The sequence below is a fragment of the Dermacentor silvarum genome, chromosome 7, assembly GCF_013339745.2.
Source record: "Dermacentor silvarum isolate Dsil-2018 chromosome 7, BIME_Dsil_1.4, whole genome shotgun sequence".
NCBI lineage: Eukaryota > Metazoa > Arthropoda > Arachnida > Ixodida > Ixodidae > Dermacentor > Dermacentor silvarum.
Genome location: NC_051160.1, coordinates 51,282,131 through 51,309,267, shown reverse-complemented (window position 1 = coordinate 51,309,267; position 27,137 = coordinate 51,282,131). Strand labels below are relative to the sequence as shown.

The window sequence follows — 27,137 nt, the reverse complement described above, 5'->3', positions numbered from 1 at the left end:
ACACACTTTAGTTCATGTTCCTATATTTCGCGTGTTATACCTTTGATATGATATGTTACCGCGGTCACTTTGCTATTTACCGCACACATCTATATCATTTTTTCTGTATGTTTTTTCTGTATTGGAAGCACTGTAAACGGTGTAGCGCCGCCAAAAAAAAAAAAAAAGAAAAGCGCGCAGAATCGCCCGGCTCGGCACCCTTATACTGCAGGCTTATCCTTTCGCGGTATCGTCATACCGCCAATGCGTCGCATATATATCTCGCGCATCGCGCCGTGGATTTTGCATAACGCATTGCGTTTATTGCCGTCTGTTAGGAGTGAATTTTACAAACCTACTTTCATCGTTTATTGGTCGTCAACCCGCCAACGTTAATTGCGAATAATTGTAGGTTTCGATCGCACATACAGAAACATGCTGCCTAGACATGCTGAACTTATGAGATTTATTGAAATCAACACATGAAGGTACCTCAAGAACGCTGTCAAATGTAAGCACAACATACATGAGTAGTAAGCGCAGGCATTTCCATGTGCGTTTCGTCAGCGAACATTGTCAATTATAACATTGTCAATAAGAATAAACTTAGAGCATAGCTTGCAATGGGACCCGAGAACGATTCGCTGCGTTTTTTGTTTCTTTGTTTGTTTGTTTGTTTGCTTGCTTGCTTGCTTGCTTGTTTGTTTGTTTTTGTTTTTGCGCTACACCGTTGACTGCGCTTCTGACGGCCAAAGCAGTTGTTGCAGCCGCGGCAATAAACAAGCATAAAAATGCAAGGCCGGTGCATCCTTGGCGCCGCGCATGTTCAGATGTGGCCTATTTCAGACTGCAGATGTCGCTCGTGCAGTCTCGAGCGCGACGTTCCGTCGTTCTAGACATGAGTGTTGCCCTCTGTACAAGTGTACGAGCGTAGATGTCGTCATTCTCCTTGCTGTGTTGTGACGAAGCTAGGTTTCTAGTAAGCCTGCTTAGTTTTATCATAGATGTACTCTGTTCTTGTATCAGGGTATTCCTGAACAGACTACTGAAAAGTGGAGCGATACGGAAAAACTCATTTCTGAATTTGTCACGACAAACCTGGGCATTCAACCAGGTGAAATAGAGCGAGCTCATCGAGTCGGCCAACGTAAACCCGATCGCATTCGGCCTGTTGTGGTGAAATTTCTGAACTTCAAAGATAAAAACAATATCCTGAAAAGCGCTTTCAAACTAAAAGACCTGGTAACCCCGCGCGTCTGGATCGAGGAAGATTTTTCACCGCGAATGCAACTGATCAGGAAAACGCTCCGTGATTTCGCGCGTGCGAACCGCCTGCAGAACGAGAAATACAAACTACAGTTTGATAAGCTTATAATGGGTAACGGTATTTTCACTGTCGACCCTTCAAGTAATGAAGTGGTCCCCATTCCTAGACACGCAGCTCCAACGAATGGCAACTGACGTCTCAACGCTGCAGAAAATAAAAAGCTGTCCATAATTGTGGCAAATTTTAGAAGTCTTTTCAGAAAACAGGCTCACCTTTGTGCGTTTGTCGAGTCCTGCTCTGCTGATATTATACTGGGAACAGAGACATGGCTGTCGTGCGATGTTTCCGACAAAGAATTATCTTTTTCTAAAAATTTTGTTTTGTTTCGAAAAGACAGGATTGAAACGCGAGGCGGTGGTGTTATAATTGCAGTAAACAAAAAATTCCAAGCGCGCCTACTTGACACGGGTTCCGGTATTGAAATTTTTTGGGTCATGCTCCAGCTTTCATGTGTAACTTGTGCCATTGGGGTTTGTTACCGTCCGCCTGACTCTCAGGACACATTTATTCAATTGCTAAACGAGTCATTAACCTTTTTCTGTAACAAATTTCCTGGCTCACCTATTATTCTTGCGGGTGACTTTAATTACCCTGGAATTAACTGGCGGACGGGCACAGCCGAAGGCGGCCCAAGGAAAGTTGAATGTAAAAATTTTCTCGATATGATTTTGACATACGGATTAAGCCAAATGGTTTCGTTGCCAACAAGGGGGGATGCCATCTTGGATCTTGTGCTGACCAATGAACCCGTCAACGTGTGTGTTCATGTGTTAGATTGCATCAGTGATCACAATGTCCTCCATTGTGAATACGAGCTAAAGCGTAAAAAAAGAGTACAAGAAAAGAAAACAATTTATGATTATGCGCGCGCAAATGTCGAAATGATCACCAGTGAGCTCTCGTCTTTTTGTGGTGAATTCCTGAGTGGCATGCATGATCGTGATAGCAATCATAACTGGACGATTGTTTGTGGCAAGCTGACTGAACTTAAAGAAAAGTACATTCCAAAAATGCAAATAACTCTGTCTACTGGAAGCGCGTGGTTCACCTCTCATGTAAGGCGCTGTATTAATAAAAAGAAACGCGCTTACTCAAAAGCTAAGCTGTCGACATCTGATGATGCCTGGAAGTGCTATTGGGAACAGTCAAAGTTATGCAAAATCGAAATTGAAGCAGCTAAAGACAAATTTTTTAACCATGATATTTCCAGCATGTTAGCTAACAACACAAAAAAATTCTGGAAAGTAATAAACCCCAAACCGTCATCATCCTGCTTCATATCTATAACGAAAGACAACGAGTTCCTTCCACCATCAGAGGTCGCTACTGCATTAAATTCTTTCTTTAGTTCTGTTTTCACAAGTGAACTTCCTGTTCCCGCCAATATTGACGTCGGTTCTGTTACTTCCATCATGAATGATATCATAATCACTCAGAAGGGCATAGAAGCTGCTATTGATCGTCTTTCTAACAGCTCGGCTCCCGGTCCAGACGAAATCTGTCCAAAACTATTAAAAATAACTAAACCAGTGATATCCCGCATCTTCGCTTGTCTTTTTCAACAATCTATTGATTCAGGATGCGTACCTGACGGATGGAAAATAGCTAAAATAATTCCAATCTTCAAGTCCGGTGACCCTTCATCTGTCTCTAACTACAGACCCATTTCACTGACCAGCATTCCATGTAAACTACTAGAACACATTATTTCATCAGCAATTATGAAATACCTAACAGAGCACAATCTTCTTTTCATTAACCAACATGGGTTTCAGCAGGGTCGTTCATGCGAGACGCAGTTATTCGAGCTAGTCTCCGACTTATACCAAGCTATTAATGACTCATCACAAGTAGACGCCATATTCATTGATTTTGCGAAGGCGTTTGACAAGGTAGCTCATAACCGTTTATTAATGAAACTTCGCTGTTTTAATATAAATAGTAGGACCACTACTTGGATTAGAAACTTCTTAACTAACCGGTACCAATTTGTAACTGCTAATGAATTTTCCTCTCCGCGATCCCTAGTTAAATCAGGGGTGCCGCAGGGCTCTGTATTGGGACCTATTTTATTCCTGCTTTACGTTAACGACATCAACAGTAACATTAAATCTACAGTTAGACTATTTGCAGATGATTGTGTAATTTACAGACGAATAACTAACCCTTCCGACGCTGACACTTTGCAATCTGACCTCGCGAAAATTACGGACTGGTGTCGAAAGTGGCAAATGGAAATAAATGTTTCAAAAACTAAGGCTATTGCTTTCACTAGAGCTTCTAACCTGCAGCTAACCGAATACTCGATGAACGGCATTGCTATTGCTCATGCTGACACAATAAAATACTTAGGAATTCATTTTTCTTCAAACGTTTCGTGGAATCAACACATCGATGCGATTACTAGCAGCGCGTGCAAAACACTTGGCTACGTCAGGCGTAACCTTTACTCGGCAAACCAGTCCACTAAATTATTAGCGTGTACGACACTGGTTCGTTCAAAAATGGAGTACGCGTCTTTTATTTGGAACCCGCATCAGTCGTACCTCATAAACAAGCTCGAATCAGTCCAAAACAAAGCAGCCCGCTTCATTACGAAAAATTACTCACGAACGTCCAGCATCACCAACATTAAAAATTATCTAAACCTTCCCTCTCTAGAAAATCGTAGACTCATAGCACTTCTTTCCCATTTTCACAGGCTTTATCACTGCAGGTCGTCTTTCAGCGCATGCCACATCAGGCCCGCGCATCGTATCTTCCCGCGCCTTGATCATCCCTTTAAAGTGCAGCCCGCTCTGGCGCGCACTAACTTCTTAAGTCATTCGCCTCTCTTTCTCGCAATATATCACTGGAATAAGTTACCAAATGAAATAGTATCCATTCTAAGTCATGACGATTTCCTAGCAAAACTAAAAGACTATTTTAAAGTACACACATAGGCTTTTCTTGCGCAATCGTTCAAGGCGCCATCCATTGTGGTCTAGGGCGTTTTTTTTTTTTGTCATCATCTTTTGATGCTCCGTGCGCACTTGGCTTTGTTTTAGGTGAGCACCAAGTTTCTTGTACTGCTTAGTTTCTTATTCTTATTATTTTTGTATTTATATATATATATATTTTTTTTTCTTTTATTGTTACATGCTGTATTTGCTGTTGTCTGTACCTGTTTTAACAAGGATTTTTCTTTTGAATTACTCATTCTAAGTAACCTTGATTTTGTGCTACACCCCTTTGAATGGCTATAGGTGTCTTGAAAGTTTAGGATGTGTTCTTGTAACAGCTTTTACGGTTTCTCTTTGATCTTTCTTTCCATTTGTGTTCTTGTTTTTATTTTAACATGCATTACCTGATTGAATGCGTCTACTGTTACTTAATGATTTATTATACCATCCCTATGTAATGCCCTACGGGCCTTTAGGGTACTTGAATAAAAAAAATGGGCGCTGTGCCTAAAACTAATAAAATACTGTCGTTTACGAAGGCAAGCCTGAGAATTATGGCTAATGTACTGCATTATGCTCCCACCATACTTGTTATTGAACGGCTAACTGCGCTTTCCGCAGCCAAGCTGTCTCTCCGGCATGCACATTCCTCTTCTAAAGTGCATTACTCAGCTGATCCTTACTTATATAGCAAGTTCCAGGATAAGCAGCCACAAGCGTCTGCAGTGTTGGTAGTTACGTCTTATGCGGCGAGTGTGAGGGTCAGTATGTCAGGGTTAGGTGGGAGTCCGAGTGAGGCTTGTGGGCGATGCGCGTTTTCTTCTTCTCCCCCACATGTTGAATCTCCCCTGATCGAGCCCGCACAGCCGCACGGCGGGGCTGCAAGACGATAGCACGCGTCTCCTCCTCTGCCCGGTCACTGACTTCGCGTTGCGACCTGCGCCGTGGAGCGCATGCATGGCCGGCTCGCATTAACTTGGAAGTCATTAACTGCAGTTCCCTCGGCGAAAGGAGAACATTCTACGTAAGTCGTGTGCATTGAGCACACTGTCTTTTTAAGCCGCACCTAATGTTGTAGGTGAAGTAATCCAGTCCTATAGACGACGAAAAGTTGAAATTGTGAAATCAAGGGTAGCAAGAAGCACACCCCAGCAGTGTGACAGCCAATAGTCGCGGTAACATGCAAAATCTTCTCATTCTTGTCTTGTGGTGCATGACACCGTGCTTGTGTAGGAAGTAGGTGAATGTATGCTACAATTTATAAGCCAATAAACTTCAAGATCTTTCTTCGTCTAATTTACTGATAGTATGTTATCGCTTCGGAACCTTCGTCTTTTTGGGTGAAATAGACTATTTTTAAATGGTAAATAATACGATAGTCACCTTCCTCATCTCTCAATGTCTGTGAAATAGGCATTGGTAAAGCTTACCAGAAACACACTTACAATGTTGTCAAGTTTAGGCATCTCTGAAATGTAAATCTATAATCATGCATTATTATTATTATTATTATTATTATTATTATTATTATTATTATTATTATTATTATTATTATTATTATTATTATTATTATTATTATTATATTGCTACATGCATATTGCTTGTTTCTTCTGGACGATGCGCGCGGGCGCCTAGACGAAGAAGACGAGCTGCTCCGGGCTCTCGAGCTATCGGCTGATCTGGCCAGCAATGCAGCTACCTTTTGTAAATATACTTGTAAATAGTCTCCAGTACTTAATCCTTCGTTCGCGTAACATTTTGGTGGAGGTGCTGGGTATCGGTAGAACAGTCGATCAAAGCTGAATGCGCTGTAAGAAAATCTAGTCCAAGGATTAGGTCATGGGGACAATTGGTCAGCACTGTAAAAAGAACTGGAACGTGGCGGTCGGTGATACTTATCCGGAAAGTACACATTCCAGCGACGGTAACAGTGCTGCCATCGACGACGGGTACGGCTAGGCTAGTAGCAGGCGTGAGAACCTTCTTCAGTCGACGACCGAGGTTATTACTCATTATGGACACCTGGGCTCCGATATCTATTCACGCCGTCAAAGGGACACCGTCGACGTGGACATCGAGTAAGTTCTGGTGCACTGGGAGCGTCAATGGAGGATTTTGACACGACGAAGATAATGCAGCGCTACCCCCAGGAGCTGCATGGTCTAGTTTTCCGTCCAGGAGCGTCCATAATTGGTCGGCGACGAATGGCGGCGTAACTGTGGCGACGGGGAGCGACGGCGCTGAGGTGACGGTGAGCGAGTGGGAGGACTGTCATCGACGGATACGTGAGAATCTAGAAGGCATACGGCGAGGCGAGTAGCGGCGAGGGTCGGCATATGAGCGAGAAGACGGGGAAAAGTAGCTCGAATACGGCGATGTACAGGAGGTGCGGCAGTGGCGAGCGACGTGAACAACAATGCGGTGTCAACGAAAGCAAATGGGCTTGTCGTCCGGAGTTCTCCACTCTGTAGGGTTGCGGTATCTGAGAGTGGAACACAGATCACTGCCAGGCGCAGCTGTCGGCACCAGTCGGGCGTCAGGTCGGGAGTCGGAGCAGGCAGCAGGAAAACCGAGGTTGGCAAACTCTTGCCGCACAACCTCCTGAATGAAGGAGATCGCTGGGGCTGGTTGGTCAATGGTGGGGTCAAGTTGGCGCGGATGGAACGTGGCAGGACTGGCAGCCTCGAGCTCGCGGTGAACAATACGCGTGACGGTCTCATGGGAGGGTGGTGAAGCGGTAAATGCGACGCAGGACGACGTCGCAGCCGTGTTAGGGAGCCGGGAGAACTGTGGAATGACGCGGCGGCTTTTGGCGAGCTCAAAGCGGCGGCATTCCTTGACATTGACGTCGATGGTAGACACATTGTGGAAGATCAACAAGTTGAACGCGCCGTCCGCGATCCCTTTGATGAGTGTGGCCAACCTTGTCAACTTCGACCATGTTCTCGTTGATTTCCGACAAAGAGCTAGCACGTCTTGTATGTACGAGACATATGATTCAGTGGAAGACTATACTCGGGTAGCAAGCTCTTTTCTTGCAGCCTGCTGCCGACCGGTCGGATTTCCAAAGAGGTCGCGGAGCTTCTCCTTGAAAGCGTCCCAGCTAGAGATCTCCTCCTCGTGTGTCCGGAACCAGACACGAGGTGTTCCGCGCAAATAGAAGAGGACATTCGCTAGTATTATGGTAGGGTCCCAGTGGTTGTTGCGGCTAACAAGCTCATACATGCTTAGCCAGTCATCAACGTAGCCATTATCTTGGCCAGAGAATATGCCAGGATCACGTCGAGGGGCCACCGTGATGTACGTTGTGGCTGGAGTTGCAGTAGTAGCAGCCGACGAGGTGTCACCGGGAGCCATGGTGGAAAGCTGGACGGTGCGGCCGCTGCGGAGCTCCGTGGTGAGGACGGACAACGGCACGCTCCACCAAAATGTTTGAATTCGTGTTGTGTGACAATCTGGTTAGGATATCTGCGACATGTAATTTACTATACTTCGTAATTCGTGTGGTGCACAAGAAGCGCGGTGGCCCTGATTTTCCTTCTCGCCTGTGACAGTTTTGTAGGCGCTGCAATAAACTGAGTCAATCCGGACATCTAGATATGTCAATTGCCTCAGGCCCATCACCAACATCACCGTGAACAACAAGTTTTTGGAATATAGGCTGTTCTCATGAACACGAAGAAGAACTAACACACACCGATTCACCGCGAATTTCCCGCAGAATAACTTCTATCCGATGCACGCTGGGTAACCATCTTCCCTACATGAGCCGTGACACCAATGCCACCTTTATGAGAGTATTTGCGGATCGCAGAACTTTGAACTTATGTTGAAGTGGAATCGCAACGTAAAATCGCAGTGTTTAGCGTGTTTGCAATCACAGTGCACATTGCCGCCAGAAAATGAAGTATGAATGGACTGGCCATATTACTAATGTGTGTCAGAAAGAACAGAGGCTGTTATTATCGGCCGGATTTTGTTCCAACCTGCTGAACACTTGAAACAATTGTACATGTAAATAGGTGATTGAGGAACAAAAGCTACTAGCAAATGGGTGAGATCGTAGAGCATGCGAGATAATGGAAGCTTCCTTTCAAGAATGCACGTATCACAAAAGGTGATTCTGCGCTTGTTCTCTTTTTTTCTTGTTGAGACCGAAAATCGTTGGGGCTTTGAATGTGTCGGCTTGAGCGAAGACTGACGCTTCGACTAAATAAAGCATTTTCTTCGTCATAGCACGTGTTATAATCCACGCTAACCATCACGCATGTCCGTTATCATAGTTTATCCAATCAATTTTTCCCCGTTATGTCGCCACTAGACCTTATATTGTTGTTACCTGATGCTCGTCTGTGACATTTTCTTAGCTATTAATGTATCACTGCATTTCATATGTAAAAAAAAAATTCGCTAGAGCGAAGGAAAAATCAAGAGAAACAGACGAAACTAACTGCATTTGCACACGCATATTCCACTTGTCGCTCCATTTTGCCGACATTGGATGGAATATTGACTCTGGGGCTGAGGGCAATCTGTTATCGGCCAACGAATATCCTCGTTATTGCAGGGAGTGCCTAAAGGCACTGAAAGGAGAAAAGAAACGGAAATTATAAAAACAAGTAGAAAATGAAATCAAATAAAAATACATTTGAGGACTAATGTTGCTTAAACAGCGGATAAGCAGACGAAGGACGGATGGGAAGACAAAGACAAGAACGGATTTAAGCTGAAATTTATTTCAACATAGACAACGGCGTTGTTGAAACATGGATCACCAACTATCCCGTGCCCCAAATTTGTTTGAGCCCTGGAACTGCTCTAACATTTATTTATTAGAAAAAGTTGCCATCACAGATGCTTATATATCAACCACTGCATTTCCTCTAAAAGAATTATACAACAGAATACGCAAACATAAAAAATGAATAAATGAACCGGTACATTTTGAGACGTGAAACACATTAGTTTGGGCATGTAAAAGGATGTATGTCGATGTGCACCTATTGTTCGTGGTAAGCTTTCAGCCTCCAGTACCTTCATTTCGAAAAAATTCCATGCATCTAAAAAAAATATATCACATACTACACAGCGCGCAGCAAACTGCAAAACTGACATGTAGTAGGAGTCTGCATAAAATCTACAAAATCCTATGCTAGACAAATTTTGGCGAAGGATTTGATAGCGAATTGAATATCACAAGATACACTCAAGCTACCTGCCATCTGCAAGTCGCCTGGTTAGCTCAAATTGTAGAGCTGCTGCCCCGCAGAAAGGCGGTGGTCCCAGGTTGGAGTCCAGGACCAGGATGAATTTTCTTTAAATGCGAGGCTTTTCTTTCGAGGAACCTGTGTCGGTTTTCTTTGTCGAAATTGCTACGATTGGGCGGATGCCTCATTTACCATTTATTTACTTCTCTCAACCAAGCGGGTTTCCGCTGAACTATTACGTCAATGGCGTGTAGCAGAACCAAAAATATAGGTTGGGCAAAACGCCGAAGCCACTGAATGTGCTCGCCTGATGCTATATCGGCAGTTGCCATATGTCATCTTCTGTGAAATTAATGCAATTTAAAATGGAGCTTTGTCGTCTTGGATTAGGCTTGCTGTAGACAACGGTGACTTAAATAAATTCACCATAATCGAAACGTATGCCTTCTAATCTAAGTAGAAGAGATTTCTTTCTTAGTACAACAGAATCACTCCGCCACCGCAATCGAACAACAAAGCAGGGTAGAAAACAAGGTGTTTAATGTAGTAATGCTGTAATAGCTACACTAGCTACACATAATGTTTTTTTTTATCACAAGCGCCATGAAAATAAAAAAAAAAGCTATGGATATATGGGCGAGCACATCGCTAAAACCTCGATTTTCAATAACATGCCGGGCTTGCACAGGCGAAGTCAGAGTTCCCAATATTTTTCTTTAGACATAAGTTAGTCTTTCTATTTACGGTACTTCCTTTTGTTCTCGTTTTGTCCGACCTTCGTTTTTCTCGCGCTCTTAAATGCTACAGTCACGTAAGTGCCCAGCCACTTGAGTCGCACTCTTAGTGTAAGAGGCTTTTTCGAAAGAAAATTCCGTCCCTGTGCTTTTCAGTGCTACATAATAAAATCTAATCGTACCAAAATGACTTTATCCATATTAAACATATTCATAAAACATATTTACTTCAGTAGGCTAATTGATTTGTGAAAGCTTTTGGCTTTTTGTATGCATGGCTAATCATATATGATGTTTTCAGCACAGTTCCATATAAGCTCCCATGAAAACCGCCATTCACTACGCTACGCTCATGACATTGCCTAGCATTTATATTTTATGGTTGTGCCATTTAAAGTATGCTTTTTGCAATTGGTATTACAGGCAGTTGTGGGAAGCATGATGACATGGATGAACTATTGCCTCTTGTAACTCGATCACGTAGTCATTTTCATCTCTACCATCAGCGAGCAGCTTCATCAGGCGTCTGCAGATAAGGGGTGCCATAATATAGAGCTATTGCATACCGTTTCTACTTTATTTCTGCAATCAGCTCGCCACAATCGGTCAAAAATATTTCGGACCATCCCCACTTTGCCTGTCTCCCATACGGCTTGACCAAAACCACGAAACCATCCCCAGCTGACATGACGTGTGTGCACTGATTGTGTATAATTAGACCGAATAAAATAAATTCGAAGGTATAAATGCCCCATTGAACGTCACTGAGGTGTTCTTCCAGTTATGAACGCCTTGCGGGCAAGCGATACCATTGAGACACTTGGTGCATTTTGAGTTGGCTTTGCCGAGGCGGAGTTCGAACGCGGGCGAGAGCTTGCGCGGACAAGGAACGCGCGGATAGCACAGGCTTTCGAGACCGGGAACGAGGGTGACGTGGCGTCATGGCAATGCTCTCAGTCCTCACTCAACACCTGACGCGCTACTGCGTCAGCAGGTATTGCCCATTTACCCGCCATGCTCCGTCGAGGCGCGCTCATGGCGTGGACTCGCCGCCATTGCCAATATCAGCCTAGGTGCCGTTCCGCTGCTACAGACGACAGAACAATGGGTAATTTGGACTCTCGCGTCAAAAGCATTTCTTTCCTATTTTACGCCTTCGTCACCGCTAGGCTTCCGTGACTGGTCAAAATGTTTTCGAGCAACGCCCACTTCGCCTGTCTGTCAGACGACGTCACAAAACCGCGAAATCTTTCCGCGTAAAAGTGACATGGATGCCTTAAAGATGCATTAATATGCCGAAAAAAAGTCAGTGCCCTTCCACCCTGTGAAAAGGGAAATACAGCGAAACTGGCGCTCTGATAGGATTTGTTATGTTGGGGTTTAGCCGTATTGGGGATTTGTTATGTTGAATTTGGCTACAAAATGCTAAGCCGAACCCTTCGCTACCTACTCGCGAAAGAGGCTTCGGGGCCGGCTCCGAGTAGCACAATGGGGTATTTTTTAGCACTTAGACGTTGCCTTTACAATGCCCGGCTCTGAAAAAACTCCCTCGGCGTCCACGGGCAACGGCGTTCCTAGCGCGCTCCTCACGCTTTTCTACGACGTTCCCAGACAAGAGTCCTTGACCAAAGTTCGGTATATACAACGAACGCTAAAGAAACTCCTCTCACACCCCACTTCTCCGTTGACCGAACTTTTCGTACACCGCCATTGGTTGGCGCGCCTCACGCTCTTCCTCTCCAACGCGAGTATCGGACGGCGCGACTTATGTAATCTCCCCCCCCCCGCCTTGTTTTCCTTTTCATCTGCATCCTCTCACAGCATTCCCACAGGGTTGAACTCTTTCTTTCCTCTTCTCTCCCGCTAGGTCACGTGACTTTTCTACACGCGGACACGATCTTGTGGAACCAACCCTACATAAATTTTTTCACCCATATAACGTGAAAGGAACGGGGCCCTTCACAGGTGGCCAGAAGCTGTTTGATTTTACTCGGTCATGACGAAGAAAAAGTTACTACTAGCTGTGCTGGGAAGTATCGCTGGCAAGTGCGACCGTGCTTGCCCCGAAGATGCCCAATAACATGTTGATTGCGCAAGTTTTAAAGACAACCGTGTGCCACTGAGTTGCAAATATTTGACATTTCTAATGACGGCACTGAAATGTGACATATGTTAGGAATATTATAAAAATATACTTGCCACACTTTTCTTTTATATTAACTTGCATTGTTGTCAAGCTTGCGGGTGTCTCGACAATTAGGCAGACAGGTTTCGTACCATTTGGGCAAAACTTAGATTTAGGCGTGCAAATGTCTTCTTCACTGGAGTGTGTCCCACCACCCTGGAGTAAACCAAGAACACGTTAAAACTTTGCGAATATAAAATTTATTTAATAGACTGCTACTATTTCAGATGTTTCAAAATAACGTGCCGAGCAATTGGTATCATTGCATCTTATAAATGCGCAAGAGCTGCACTTCGATTCTAGCGTTTGTGATCAGGCACACTGACCCCATAGGAAATGCGTAAGTTATACATGAATCAAAATATTCAGACCTCTTCATTTAAAGACCACACTGAAATGTTGAAGGAATGTCTGAAGCAGACTAAGTGTGAAGTTCCATTGGTATAGCGTCAATCAATACATCTAGATTTGCAATGATATTTTTACTTGGAATTTTGTTGAAGCTGCATTGGTTTTCACCATGTAGTTCTGGACGTACTTGAGCTGCTATAAAGCTGTTGTCTCTCTTTGTCATGCGCTATTGCCGTACTTTAGATTATTAGATGTCGGCAAACGCAAGTTTGCCGACAAACGCAAGTTTGCAGCAAGATTATTACCGAATGCAAGATTTCACGCTCTCAAAACTGTTCAGTAAAGGGCCAACCAATATAATCACTTCCTTGTGTTCTGATAGAGGTACACTCTATACAGTCTGCTGTGGGCATAAAACGATATATTACGTTTTATTTCTTGTGCACTGTTATACTGAGAAAGGGTCAGGTATCATGAGAGGCAACATTTCCTCGTTTTGCTTTTGCAATAGGAGAACAAGAGCGCTATCTCTATATTTGAAACGTGTGACATCGTAAAGCTGATTTGATAGTGGTACAACGAAGTGTGACTGCTGCAATACTGTTCTTTTTAGCACAGTATTCTATGTACCAGATGAAGCCACATGCCCGGCCAAGAAGAATAAGCATTTTAAGGAACGGCAGAAAGTCATTGCGCGAAGTTCAGCGATTAGTGCAAGCAGACATCCTGTGTTTTGCGAATGCTTCAGGTAATAAGTTTAGGTATAATTGACCTGTACGCTGCACTTACCTGGGCATATGGCTGTTTCATCGTTAAGCAGTACAGCACCAAAAAGCAGAAACATAGGTTCCATCTCTGTGAGCAAGAAGAAGCATTCAGTGTCGCAGCAGTGAACCTTGGAGGGTCAATGTTTGTTACATGTCTATATTTTGAGGTTTATTGCTTAGATGTACTATATCTAAATCTTGTATAGTGTATATAAAAGCCTGCCAGCAAGTTTTATTTAAAGTGTGAGCGGAAAAACAAAACCGACCTAACTGGAGCCAGTACCCAAGCGCATGACACGGAGCGCAATGTTTACAACTCAGAAGTACTTGCTCCGATCTCGTACTTTTCTAGCGCTGCGCAGAAATTTTAGTAAGTTTAACCACCTAGTCCACTTTCAATTTTTTTGATATATATAGATTGAATATATCCCAACTTTCTTTTTTATTAAAACACCCAGAACGTACCGTGTGTCCACGTTCCGCTCCTCGGTGGAGAACATACCGTACCTCAAGGAAAATACGTGAGACAGAATGCAGTGATTTGAAAGACGATGACAACGACAAACAAAGCGTAAGGACACGCGCAGTAAGAAAAAAAAAATGACACGAAAACGAACCAATCGCGGTTCTCCACGAAGCCCCAACCAGTCCATTGGAGAAATATACGAATTTCGAAAGAACCTCTCGAGGGAATACACGAGGCCAAAGCAGAAGAAAAACACAAAGCGCGCTGCAGAATGTTGTCAGAGAACGTGACCTCCGAAACCATAAGCACTGCATCCCTGTACCTGCGAAACCTCATGACTGTTCCCTCGCTTGCCGCAAACCCAGTGCCAAAAATTAAACCAAAGTTGGCGAGATGTTCATTGCAGAGGGGCACGAGCCCCGCGCATTCATGACGCAACCAGCTGAAGCGTTGTAGTTAAAGGCCTTCTTCTTCAGTTACTGACATCCTACTTTAGAAATCGGCAGCAATATGTGTCTATAAACATTAGCATATCATCTACACCACAAATACAGACAGGTGTGCCTCAGGGAGGTGTCTTTAGTTCTTTTCTGTTTAACATGTACACAAACGACATAGTTCTTATCCACCGAGAAATAATATTCATAAACTACACAGATGATACAAGTGTTTTTTTATCAACCAACTCTTATGCAGGCCTCATTGGTGCAGCGACCAGTCTCTTAACCCATCTCTCAAAATTGGACCAGGACAACTTGTTAAAAGTAAGCTCCAATAAAACACAAGCAGTCATCTTTAAAACAAGAGGTACGCGTACTCCATTGACCCACAAGGTATTTTACAACTCAGAGAATATGGAGGTTGTTGACTCTGTAAAAGTACGTGGCGTATACTTTACCGACACATTTCAGTGAGACACTCACGTGGGCTTTATACTCCAGAACCTAAGCCGCATAACAGGTATACTACATCGAAATCGTGACCTCTTACGAAAGTCAGCTAAATTGATCATTAATAAAGCACTGTTTGCCTCGCATGTAAACTATTGCCATCAGGTATGGGCCCAACATGAGCTTCTAATTTCTCTGAAATACTACTGATGCAAAAAAATAATACGCGCTATTACAAACGTGCCGTATAACTCGCACACTGAAGGTCTTTTCACCAAGTACAACATAACGAAAAGTCATTATTTCCACAAGCAAACTCTCCTACCCACCTACTACTTTGTGGTAAAAGAAGCAACTTAATAACAAATATAGAAAACTTCAAAGTGAATACACCCACATATGACACGTGCATCCATGAAAAGTGGCTCATCCCTTTTTTGAGAACAAATTACGACCATCCAACGGTCGCAAACACCTTGCCACGGCTACTAAATTCTTAGATTTCTAGAAGCCGGCATGGACATCAATACCTTGACACCAACGGAGCTCATCTGTATTGCGTAAACTAACATTTAAATCACCGTGGTACAGTGAAACGACGTGTATTCACAGTGTAACAAAGTGTAATTACTCCCTTTATTTCTACTTTATTTCTACAATTACTGCTTTTCATTTCTGAAAGTGTTCTTTGCCACTAGTCTGCTAATATGTAAAATGGGCCAGCGACCACTGAAGCTGCCAATAAACAGCTTTTACCTTGGCTCCCTTCATTTGCTTGTAATTTGTCCCAAATAAAAATGAAATGAAATGATAAGTGTTCACTGTAGGCGGCACATACCCGACGCATTTGTAGCGCAGCCTTCGAATGCGCCGGGCTGCTGTAATTGAGAAACCTTAGTCACATCGGTTCGATTCCGCGCAGCATCGCAGAAACATCAGGGACATTTTTTTTGCCGTTGGAGAGCGGCACATTCCCAGTATAACATAACTAGTTACCCAATGTGGCCTCAAATAGTTTTGATAAGTCTTTAGGATAGGATAGGAAGAGGTTACACAGAAATATGCAACGGATATATGCATGGCGCCCCGAAGGGGGGCAAGTACCCAAGAGAAAGAGGGAGAGAATTTATTTGAAAGGCAGAGGGGTCGGCCTGAGTGAGCATGCTCTGGTCTGCTACTCTGCACAGGGGAAAAAGGAAACGGGACAAAAAACAGTGATGGAAGATGATGATGAGGACAGGAAGAAGGGATGCATACGTATATACACTAACACAGTGGTATCCTTAAAGCCTTGTGTTTAGTCCGGTGGTCTTGAAGTAGCCTAGGGCAGCCCTTGATGCTATTGATGCTATAGTACAGTCACACATGGCGGATAAAATAGTACTTTTGGACAATGTTTGTCTTCCAATGCCTGCTAGCATCGAAGCCAGCATCTTCTGCTGTGACGCGTAGAGGGCAGTTGCAAAACAGATGTTGGAGAGTCTCCGACGCTTGTCAGCGTTCGAAGTTCGGGCTATCCATGCGGCAATCAGATGTGCATAGTGTCGACTGAAGACGACGCCCAGGTGAATCCGGTGAAGCACGCTTGCTTGACATCGTTTGACTTTAGGTGGGAGGTGAAAAGTCCTCTCAAAGTCTGTTTCCATGAGGCGACTGTACCGATGGTCTGGTTGAGCCCAGTATTGTGTGTGCAATCTCGTATGCGCGTGGTTAACAAATAGTTTACATTGCTCCGCGAGTAAGGAATTTTCACTTCGACGCCTGTAAAAATAGCGGTCCTTGCTGCTGCATCAGGTATCTCGTTGCCGACCAAGCCGCAGTGACCTGGTAGGCAAAGAATTCTAGCACATTACTACAAAAATGCGTTTATTGCGCGGATTGTGAAGGTAATGTGCTAAAGTTCCAGCCATATTGGTTTAACGGCCTAATTTTGTTTTCGCGTTCGCTCTCTTTTTCAAGTGAGCCTGTTTGTTTTTTTGGGCTTGTATGGACACTAAGGTACAAAAATTACCCCACCCCCTGCCCCACTGATAGTGCCCGAGACTGCCTGCGACCACTTGAACCAGCCGCACTCCTACATGATTGAGGTTCCGTGCGCTTGTCTCAATGTACTGGGCAACTGATTCCCATAAAGACTGACACAGTCAAATGGGTTGGCGAGCTTCTTTCTTCCTAATTCACTTACCGCCATTTCGGGACCTTACCCGTGGAGCACGGGGTCGCCGTAATCGAGCAAGTTTTAAATATACGCAATAGAACTAAACGATTGAAAGTTTTAAAGATTCAGGTGTTAATAGGTTTCAGTTTGACAGCCTATACCTACTATGGTCCTATGAGCTCTCTCTCAAAAGCGATCATTCCGGCCCAGATCAACAAAGTGCTGCTAAGGTATGTCTCTGTGAACGCCAAGCTAAAGGTTGAATTTAGCTCCGCTTGCGTCGTGCGTGGCATGACAACTGGCCGTAGGAGCTGGCACCACATGCACTATCGAGTAGTGGCTTCTTTCTTTTTCACACCAAAGCCAACGCAGGAAGTGCGGATACAACGGTTCGAAATATATATGCGATAATAGTAAAGAAAGCAGGCTTTTGGTACATAAGATTGTAGAGACCGATCACCTAGACCGAAATGAAGGACTTTTCACTTCAATATCCTTCACCAATGTCTGCCAATCTGACTAAGTGATGCATGAAATACAGCGAAGCTCAACAAGTCAGTTCGCTTTGGAAGTCCCGGAGGTTAATTTCCTGGCTGTACCCTGTTAGGGTTCATTGCGGACGCCCTAGTTATAAGAGTGTTTCCGGGATCCCATGCTCTCTACCACGGCCGTTGCACGTACTCCTAGCGGACGTCCACCGTAGTTAAGGCAGCACACAGCGTGAGAAACCGGATTATTGCTTAAAAAGACGCGCAAGAACGGTGTTGTGCATTTATTTCGGCCTAATCAAGGTAACATTTAAGTTCTAAGAATTGATAATTGCGTTCAAAATGCAAAAACGTGCTACTCCGATGCATGCTGCGGCACTGCTTCTGCTGCTGATTTATTGGCATCCCCTTGGCAACGGAGGGTTGACAAATTGTCACCTAGCCTGCTTCGGTGAATCTGGTATGTTATACATGCTTTTCCTTCCAGCATATCTTTATATATCTGCAAACCCTCTTTTTTCCCTCAAAACGTCTCTATCTACCGTGTATCGCGGCGTATGCCTGTAACGAACCTAGCCGTTTTCTTGCACGCTTTTTTTTTACTAATACTCTAAACATCCCTTGGTTATCTCGGCTGCTGGCCCGATTGATGCTCCATCCACTTTAAATCCAAGCACTTCTGGAAGGTGTACATTAGGTACGGGTCTCACTGGATGACACCCTTCGCAGTCAGCAATCTAAATTAGCAATCCCCTCGGTCTTGCTTATTTAGACCGAGAACTCCACCACTCGGCATTGCACAAAAATAGCCGCAATACACCCTTGAACGATTTCTCAGAAGAATTACGCAATTTATGATACATCTTCCAGTCGTAATGCACGTGAGTGGTATATCCTTTCATAAATGATCCATTCACGAAGTTTTTTTTTATGATAAGAATTGCTATATTCTTCATGTCAAGTAATTACGGCACCTATTTAACGGTGCACACAATGGAAATCCTTAGCAAACGTGCCAAATATTATGTTCATGTCGTTTAACGAAGTATATTTAGAAAGGTACATAATGTTGCTGGAGACTGAAGAGAGCCCATTCAGGCGGTGTTTATTTTCGTCGTCTTCGGGGCCGTCGTCGTTCTCTTTTGCACCTCACGCACCCGTGCGAAAAAAAAAACAGCGTCGCTGCGCGTCTAACGTGACCATCACGAATGTCATTGCAGGGATATAAACGTCCGTTTTGATACACGTCAGGTGATGTTATGCCAGATAGCGTGGAAGATCTGATGGGAACTATCTGATAGGTGACATTGGTCACTTATCCTAGAACACTGTAAGAACACTTGGGTACGGAGTGATATTTTTCCAAAGCTCCACTCGACGGGAATGGCGCCAGAGTAGCAAAAGTAAACAAGGTAAAAAGTGTACATAATGTAGCCGGGAATCGTAAACGAGCTTTCAATTTTCTTTCTTGGCAAGAGTAGGGTACAGGATACGTGCAGGTAAGGATTAGGTACCGCTGAGCTGAAACGGCGTACCGCGGCGCAGTTCGAACGGCAGTGCGAAGGAAATTCGGGAGAGCCGTGAGGCAAAGGTCGAAGTCAATGTCTGCTCCCTTCGGATAAGCAACCAGATGGCGGAACAAGCAGTCCGGGACCTGATGTGCACGCCTAGATTGGTACACGATGAATAAGGTGTACTCTTATACACCCAACGCCGAACGACCAAGGCGTTCTGCAGAGTTTTTAAAAGACGGCAACCAGCAGAGGTCGTGGTGGTCTGTAATTACGTGGAAATGGTGCCCATATAGGTACGGGAGAAATTTTTTGTCCCACCCAAACCAGTATGAGACACATGCATTCTGGAATAGATTAGTTGCGCTCGGCGATGGAGAGCTGGCGACTATCTTACGCGAGAACAGACTCTTGATCACGCTGAATTTAAGCACAAGTTCCGTCGATGTATTGACTACTAGGATCTTTATGGAGCTCGGTGTGTATGGAAGGGTCAACATACGACAAAATCAGGGTCTTTAGTACTGTTATGAGTGTTGCAACTGCTGTGGCGTGGCATTGTTCCAATCTCAAGGTAACATACTTGTGGAAAAGCAGTGAGAGTTTGATCAATTTTAGCATAATTTTAAGCAAATAGACTGATGTACGAACACAGATGTTACTAATTTTCTGAACAAACCACAGCACGGTGTTGTCTCGCAGACCGTGAAATTTGTCGTGGTCAGGCAAAAAACCCTCATCGTTGACAAGAAGCCCGAGAATAGCACATTCGCGGCTGCTGAAGTGGTAGTCCAGCAGCAGTGCACGAAGCGATTGGGCGACTAAACGTACATCTGCATTCCTTTCCAGGTATGCACGAGGAAATTTAACAAGTGTCCGTTGGTGGGAATCTACAGTGAAACCGCTCTTCGTCAACGCATGGCCTGCAGTGCTCCGGCAGCTGGCGCCTCTTCACAGCTCGCTTGATCGCCGGAAGGAGATAAACCGGAGTCGGCGCAGAAGGCTGGCTGCTGATCCACGGCTGGCATTATGAGCACTGGGGTTCTGGTCTCCTGCACACTCCGGCAGCAGTGCACGAAGCGATTGGGCGACTAAAAGTACATCTGCAATCCTTTGCAGGTAAGCAAAACGTATCCCCGTGCTACTTTCCTTGCTTTCTTGCACTGCTGACTAATTGACGGATAATTGACTTTACTTTGAAACTTGTTGCCTGAAGTTCTTATCATGAGTAAGGGTGACAAGAAAGATGTTTCGACACTAATCTCTGATTTTCAACGGGAAATACGTGCTGAGATAAGGTCACTGAAAGAAAGCTTAAAATTCTGCAGCGATACATGTGATGTTGTGAAAGAAATAGGAACCGTACATTAAGGCACTCAGAGCCTAAATAAAAACACTAGTTCCCCAGAACAAAAAAAAAAACCTAAAGGGCGAGAAAGAACGGCTTGAAAAGAAAATTGAAGAACTTGAGCAATACCAAAGGAGTAACAATCTTGAAATAAAAGGTGGACCCGAGGAGCTTGACTCAACTGTCGTGGTTAAAAAGATAGGTGAGCTCGTAAGCGAGTCAATCTTTGATACTGATATCGCCGTCTGCCACAGGGTAACCACGGCCAAAAAAATAATGAACGAAACATTGTTGTCCGGTTCATTTCACGCACACAACGTAATTCGCTACTCGCGAAATCAAAGAAACAGAAGATAGTTTCTACTGACCTAGCCCACAAGGGCACAGAAAGTGCCATCTATGTTAACGAGCACCTGACACAACAGAACAAGCAGCTCCTTGGTGCAGCCATAGCAAAAAATAAATCCGCAACATGGAAATATGTATGGCCGAGTGCAGGAAAAATTCCGGCTCGCAAAGATGAAACTTCTGATGTAATCCGCATAACAAGCACTGCTGACTTAGATCTCATCAAGTGAAAAAAGGGAGGACAAAATGGACAAAAAAATATTTTTCCTTGTCAATGGAAAAAACAGCACCGATGAGTAGTGATGCTTGTTCTAGATCTGGTTTTACCTTACTGCTTCAGAATATAATTAAGGAGCCTAATGAATAAGAAGGAAGGCTTTCCGGTTTTTCGCTAAAACAGTTCAGAATGAGAAAGGAAAGAAATAGAAAGCCATGGATAAATAGCGACCTTTTGAAAAGAATCAAGCAAAAAAACACACTTTTTCCCACATTTCTAGCTACCAGAGATCTTACAATATCGCGAGATTTCAGACAATTTCGCAACAGGTTAAATAGCGACACTATAAAAGCAAAAATAGCCTTTTATGAAGTAATTTTCTCGCGTATAAAGTCAAATCCTGCAAAAATATGGATGCAAGTTAATTCTTTAACTGGAAAAACAGTGCCATGCAATACACCTAAAGAAATACAAGTTAATGATATTATTTTAAAAGGCAGGGAGCTTGCGAATGCAATTAATCATTACTTCGTGAATGTGGCTGTCAGCGATGAGGACACAATGCAATATGAAAGTCAACTAGGTAACCAGGTGAATTCTCTCGTTTTGTACGAGGTATCACCAGAATGAATCCGTAGATACATAGAAGAACTAAGGGCCAACATTTCAAGTGGTTACGATGATGTAAGAGTGGCTCCAGTTAAGGCTGTTGCATCGATACTTAGCCCTGTGTTAGCATATCGTATAAATTTTTCGTTTCTGGTGGGAACTTCCGCGAGGAAACTTAAAGTGGCAAAAGTGTCTCCTATCCATAAAGGCGGCAATACTTCAGAATTAACAAATTATCGACCGAAATCCGTGCTACCTGTCTTCTCGAAATTTTTGAAAAATGCATAAGTAAGCGTCTCACGAAATCTGTCGACAAACAGCATATTATCGTCATATCAATATGGTTTTCGAAAAAAAAAACTACGGGAGAGGCTCTAATAAGTGTTAGAAACCACTTAATATAAAATATTGAAAATAAATTGTTCACTTTAGGTGTCTTCCTTGATTTGCGTAAAACTTTAGATTCAGTTCACCATCATATCCTATTGCTGAAATTAAGCCTCTATGGAATTCATGGTGTTGTCCTGCACTTACTTAAAAGCTACTTATCATCAAGATATCAATTTGTTGGCACAGTCGATGAAGAGCCCCATTACTTAAGCGTAATAAAAGGAGTTCCTCAGGGATCCATATCAGGTCCCGTTCTTTTGCTTCTATATATAAATAATATTACGAATGTTCAATATACACCTGAAATTACAATGTTTGCTCGAGACACTAGCCTATTCTTCACAGGATCCACTATTCATGAAGCAGAATCTTCAGCAAATCTATTCCTCTCTAAACTTTCAGGTTGGCTAACAAAAACCAACTAAAACTAAACACACAAAAAACTGCATTTCTTATGTTCAGGTCTATTAACAAGCACATCCGCGATAATATTGTCACCCAGCTAGTACAGCTAGAATAGTTGACCAGCAACAGATAGGCAAAAAAAAACACGCCAACCTTTAGCAATGGCTGGACCTCAGAGAGCACGCGCGCAACCACGAACTTCGTCGTTCTCGCCTCAAGGGGCCAGTGTCCCGACGTTCCAACCTATTTCGCCTCATTGCTCCTCTCTCAAAATCGACGGACCCGGTCGCTTCAAGGGCAGTGGGTGAGCACTATGGGCAAGAGTGCCAACACGAAAATATAAAAAAAAACATAAAGGAACGTACGCAATGCTGAAGCGGTTTGTGAGGGTTGCATATCCCCCGCGTGCGTAGTACGGCTTCATCCGTACTACGTGGACGACTTCAGCACGGGGATGGCGTCGGTTCGAACCAGGATCAGAGCTATGAGGCACCATCTCGTATTTCACCTCACTGAGGGGGCGTACAACTTCGTAGGGGCCGAAATAGCGGCGCAACAATTTATCCGAGAGCCTACGGTGTCGGATAGGTGTCCACACCCACACGCCGACGCCTGGTGAGTACCGGACGTTCCGTCGGGTCCGGTTGTAACGGCAGGCGTCGGTATTCTGCTGGGTGCGGACGCGATTCCGAGCAAGCTGGTGAGCTTCCTCTGCTTTCTCCACGAACTCTTCGGTAGTGTCATTCCTTGTGGTTCCGTGGTCTACCGGGAGCATGGCGTCTAAGGGGTTTGTAACGCGACGTCCGTAAACGAGCTTGAATGGTGTAAACTCGGTGGTCTCCTACACAGCGGTACTGTAAGCAAACGTCACGTATGGCAAAATTTCATCCCATGTTTTGTGTTCCACATCAACGTACAGGGATAGCATGTCGGGAAATGTTCTGTTCAGGCGCTCTGTTAAGCCGTTAGTCTGGGGATGATAGGCTGTGGTCCTTCGGTGGTCGGTGTGCGTCAGCGTGACGACTTGTTGCAATAACTCCGCTGTAAACGCCGCTGTAAACGCGCTGTCAGTAATGAGCACAGCGGTTGCACCGTGACGAAGCAGGATGTTGCGGACGAAGAAGCTGGCGACTTCAGCAGCAGTTCCCCGCGGCACAGCTTTTGTCTCCGCATAGCGAGTTGAATAATCCGTTGCCGCGATTGTCCACTCCTTTTGCAAGGAAGACGCGGGGAACGGACCCAGAAGGTCCATTCCCTCTTGCTGGAACGGCGCCGGAGGTGTATCCAAAGGCTCAAGGAGGCCAGCAGGCTTGACGCGTGGGACTTTACGCCTCTGACAGTCACGGCACGTTCGCACATAACCCTGAACAGACGAAAATAGGTGTGGCCAATAGTATTTCTGCTGTATGCGCTAATGTCCTCGCGAAGCCTAAGTGGCCGGCGCAGGAATCATCGTGACACGCCTGTAAAACTTCCTCGCGCAGCGCCATCAGAACGACGCGAAGGCACGTTTCTTGGCTGTTCTGGAAATTTTTCTTGCACAGGACATCGCTCCGCAGGCAGTACGATGTCAATCCTTGTGAAAGTGGGCGCGGGACAACAACGTCAGCTCCCTCGAGATATCGGATGGCTGGAAGCAGTTCAGAGTCTGCACGTTGATAAGTGAGCCATGCGCACCACGTCGACGAGAACAAGAAACGGCGAATCTAGCTCCAAGTCGGAGGATGTCAAGGGAATAGGAGAATGTGACAAGCAGTCAGCGTCGCAATGCTTATGGCCCGATCCGTAGACAACAGTTATATCGTATTCCTGGAGGCGGAGGCTGCAACGAGCGAGGCGACCTGACGGGTCTCGTAGATTGGCAAGCCAGCAGAGCGAATGGTGGTCACTGATCGCTCGAAATGGCCGGCCGTATAAGTAACGTCGGAACTTGCTCATGGCCCACACGACTGGTAAACATTCGTTTTCGGTGGTTGAATAATTAGCTTCTGCTTTTGTAAGACTACGACTCGCGTACGCCATTACACGTTCTACGCCATCTTGTCATTGAACCAGAATGGCCCCGAGTCCTACGTTAATTGCGTCTGTGTAAATTTCAGTTGCCGGGGTGTCATCAAAATGCGTCAGCACTGGAGCGGATTGAAGGCGTTTGCGCAATTGGGTGAAGGCCAGCTCTTGGTCTTTCGTCTAGCTCGAAGGGCACATCTTTTCGCGTCAGTCTCTTGAGAGGTTCAGCAATCCTTGAGAAGCCTTCAACGAAACGACGGTAGTAAGTGCAGAGGCCCAGGAACCGCGGAACAGCCTTCTTGTCTTTAGGGTGAGGAAACTTGGCAACGGCAGCAAGCTTTTCTGCGTCTGGTCATACTCCTTGAAGCTGACCACGTGTCCTAAAAGCTTGAGTTCCTGGAAGCCAAAGTAACATTCTTCAGGCTTCATGGTGAGGTTTTCCTTGCGTATTGCGGTAAGGACACTTCGTAGCCGGGTGAGATGTTCATCGAACGTACTGGAAAACACAAAAACGTCGTCTAGGCACACTATACACGTCTGCCACTTTAGTCCGACGAGTACAGTGTCCATCATTCGTTGAAACATAGCAGGAGCAGAACAGTGACCGAAAGGCAGGACTTTAATTTCGTATAGCCCGTCGGGAGTCACCAAGGCGGTTTTTTCACGGTCACGCTCGTCCACTTCGATTTGCCAGTACCCTGACTTTAGAGAGAACGAAGTGAAGAACTCAGCATGACGCAGACGGTCCAAAGCGTCATCGATCCGTGGCAGGGGGTGAACGTCGCGTTTGGCGATTCGGTTAAGCCGTTTGTAGTCAACGCAGTGTGTTATCTTTCTTTTTTACTAGTACGACAGGCGACGCCCACGAACTTGTCGACGGCTGGATGACGTCATCATTTAGCATTTCTTGAACTTGACGGTTAATCGCCTCCCGCTCCATAGGTGACACGCGGTACTGATGCTGACGAACAGGCCGCGCCGACTCCATTGTAACTATCCGGTGTTGCGTAATGGAGGTGCACTGGACTTTAGATTCTGTGGAAAAACAGCCAGAGAATTCTGTCACTAGGCCCAGCAGCTGATCATTCTGTACATCTGCTAAGTCAGCATTATTGTGGACGCGGGTACTGCAGGCTGGCGTAAGTTGTTGCATCCGATGAAGTCACTCTTGTAACGTGCCGATGTCGGAGAAGTCAACAATGTCGTTCAGAAGGGCTACAGCTGTACCTTGAGGGACGTGCTGATACTTATGGCTGAAGTTTGTCGACCGAACTTGCGAGCACTTATTCTGTATTCGAACAAGGCCCCGGGCGATGCAGATGTGTCTTTCGAGCAACAGCGGGATATTTGGCTCGGCAATACCTTCATAGTCGTCGAATGCGTCGCAGGTTACGAGGGTCAATATGCTGCTCCTTGGCGGCACCGTGATGTTCTTGTCGACACTCCTCAAGGCGTTGACATACGTGTCGTCAGTGCTGCTTCCTGCTAAGGTCTGCGCCGTCGAAAACGTTACCAGCGACTTTTTAAGTTATTCACGGCTCCATTAGCCTGCAGAAACTTAATTCCCAGAATTAGGTCCCTCGAACAGCTTGGGAGGATAACGAAATCTCCGAGGTATGTCCAACGACCAACGGATCAAACAAGTAAACACACAGAAATTCCTAGGAGTCTGGTTCCCTGAACACCTGTCATGGACACCACACGTGAAACATCTCTTAACTGATCTAGCTCGTTCTGTAGGATGTCTCAGTAGAATCGCTTCCCTTCTCCCTTCGTGGTTAACTAAATTACTCTACTATACATTATTTTACTCGAAACTACTATACGGAATGCAGGTGTGGGAAACAAGAACATGCACACCACCAGAAAGTCCAAGCCCGGCCCGTGCCCGCGTCGAAAAACTCGAGCCAAGCCCGGGTCAAAAAGCACATGCCGTGCCCGAGCCCGGCCCGAGCCACGGAAGAAACCTGCCGTACCCGGCCCAGTTTTGTCCTTAAGCTTTGTCCTTAGGCTGGGCCCGGGCTTTCGGGTAAGCTCGAGCCCGTGCAGTGCTCTACTTGCGGTTGTCAATGGAACAGCATGCGCGCGACTACATGCACTCTGAATGTTTCGCTCGACAGGCGACAGACGATAGGGACGTCAACGGATGGGGATTGCGTCCCCAGTGTGAACCCGATAGGTGAAGTTGGTTGGCTGGCCGAGAAGATGGGCATCGAAATGAAAAAAAAATTATATAACTGAGATGTAGGGGGCCAGTTCATCACCTTGGGGCCGTTCACGGTATGTAGCAGTCTTTTCATCGTCGTGGCAAGGCGAGGAGGCCCAACTGGATCATTTAAGGACAAAGCTGACACAGGTAGAACCAGCGGTAACAAGGCGATCTGCCACTCGTACACTGGTGTAAGACAGACCAAAGCAATGCAACAGGGATGAACATTTGCAGGACACCCAAAGTTAAGGCGGAGGAGCCAAGTAGAAATATTTGCAATGGTGGTGGTTTTTATGCTTCAGATTGACATAGGGAGGCGGGGAGACAATGTGGTAGACATCGTACCCTCAAAACACCCTCAAAAGTAGATATGAGGGCTCGGGAAAAAAACGATTTAATTTTGGGGCAGAACGTTTTCTTTCTCGCTTTTCTAATTTCACATAGAAATCGCATAAAATACAAGCAGGTGCGACTTACCCAATAAAATCAAGTGAATAGGTGTGCCTTAGGCGAGAGTTGTCACTTTGTGAGCACAAATGCTCTCACGACATGTTGCTTCATCCAGCTTGTGCTATATTTTTCATAGTAGTGGTATGTTT

The 27,137-nt window shown here is 45.0% G+C and overlaps 1 protein-coding gene across 1 annotated transcript in view; it reads right to left on the bottom strand.

Moving 5' to 3' along the window:
• The window catches only part of LOC125946744 (uncharacterized), a 47,528-nt gene that overhangs the window by 15,865 nt on the left and 4,526 nt on the right, over positions 1-27,137 (bottom strand). The window contains exons 2-4 of the mRNA XM_049670642.1: positions 13,515-13,580; positions 12,389-12,530; positions 8,700-8,831 (exon numbers count right to left, since the gene is read on the bottom strand). Coding sequence (XP_049526599.1) covers positions 8,700-8,831; positions 12,389-12,530; positions 13,515-13,580 — 340 coding nt within the window. The remainder of the gene's footprint in view (positions 1-8,699; positions 8,832-12,388; positions 12,531-13,514; positions 13,581-27,137) is intronic.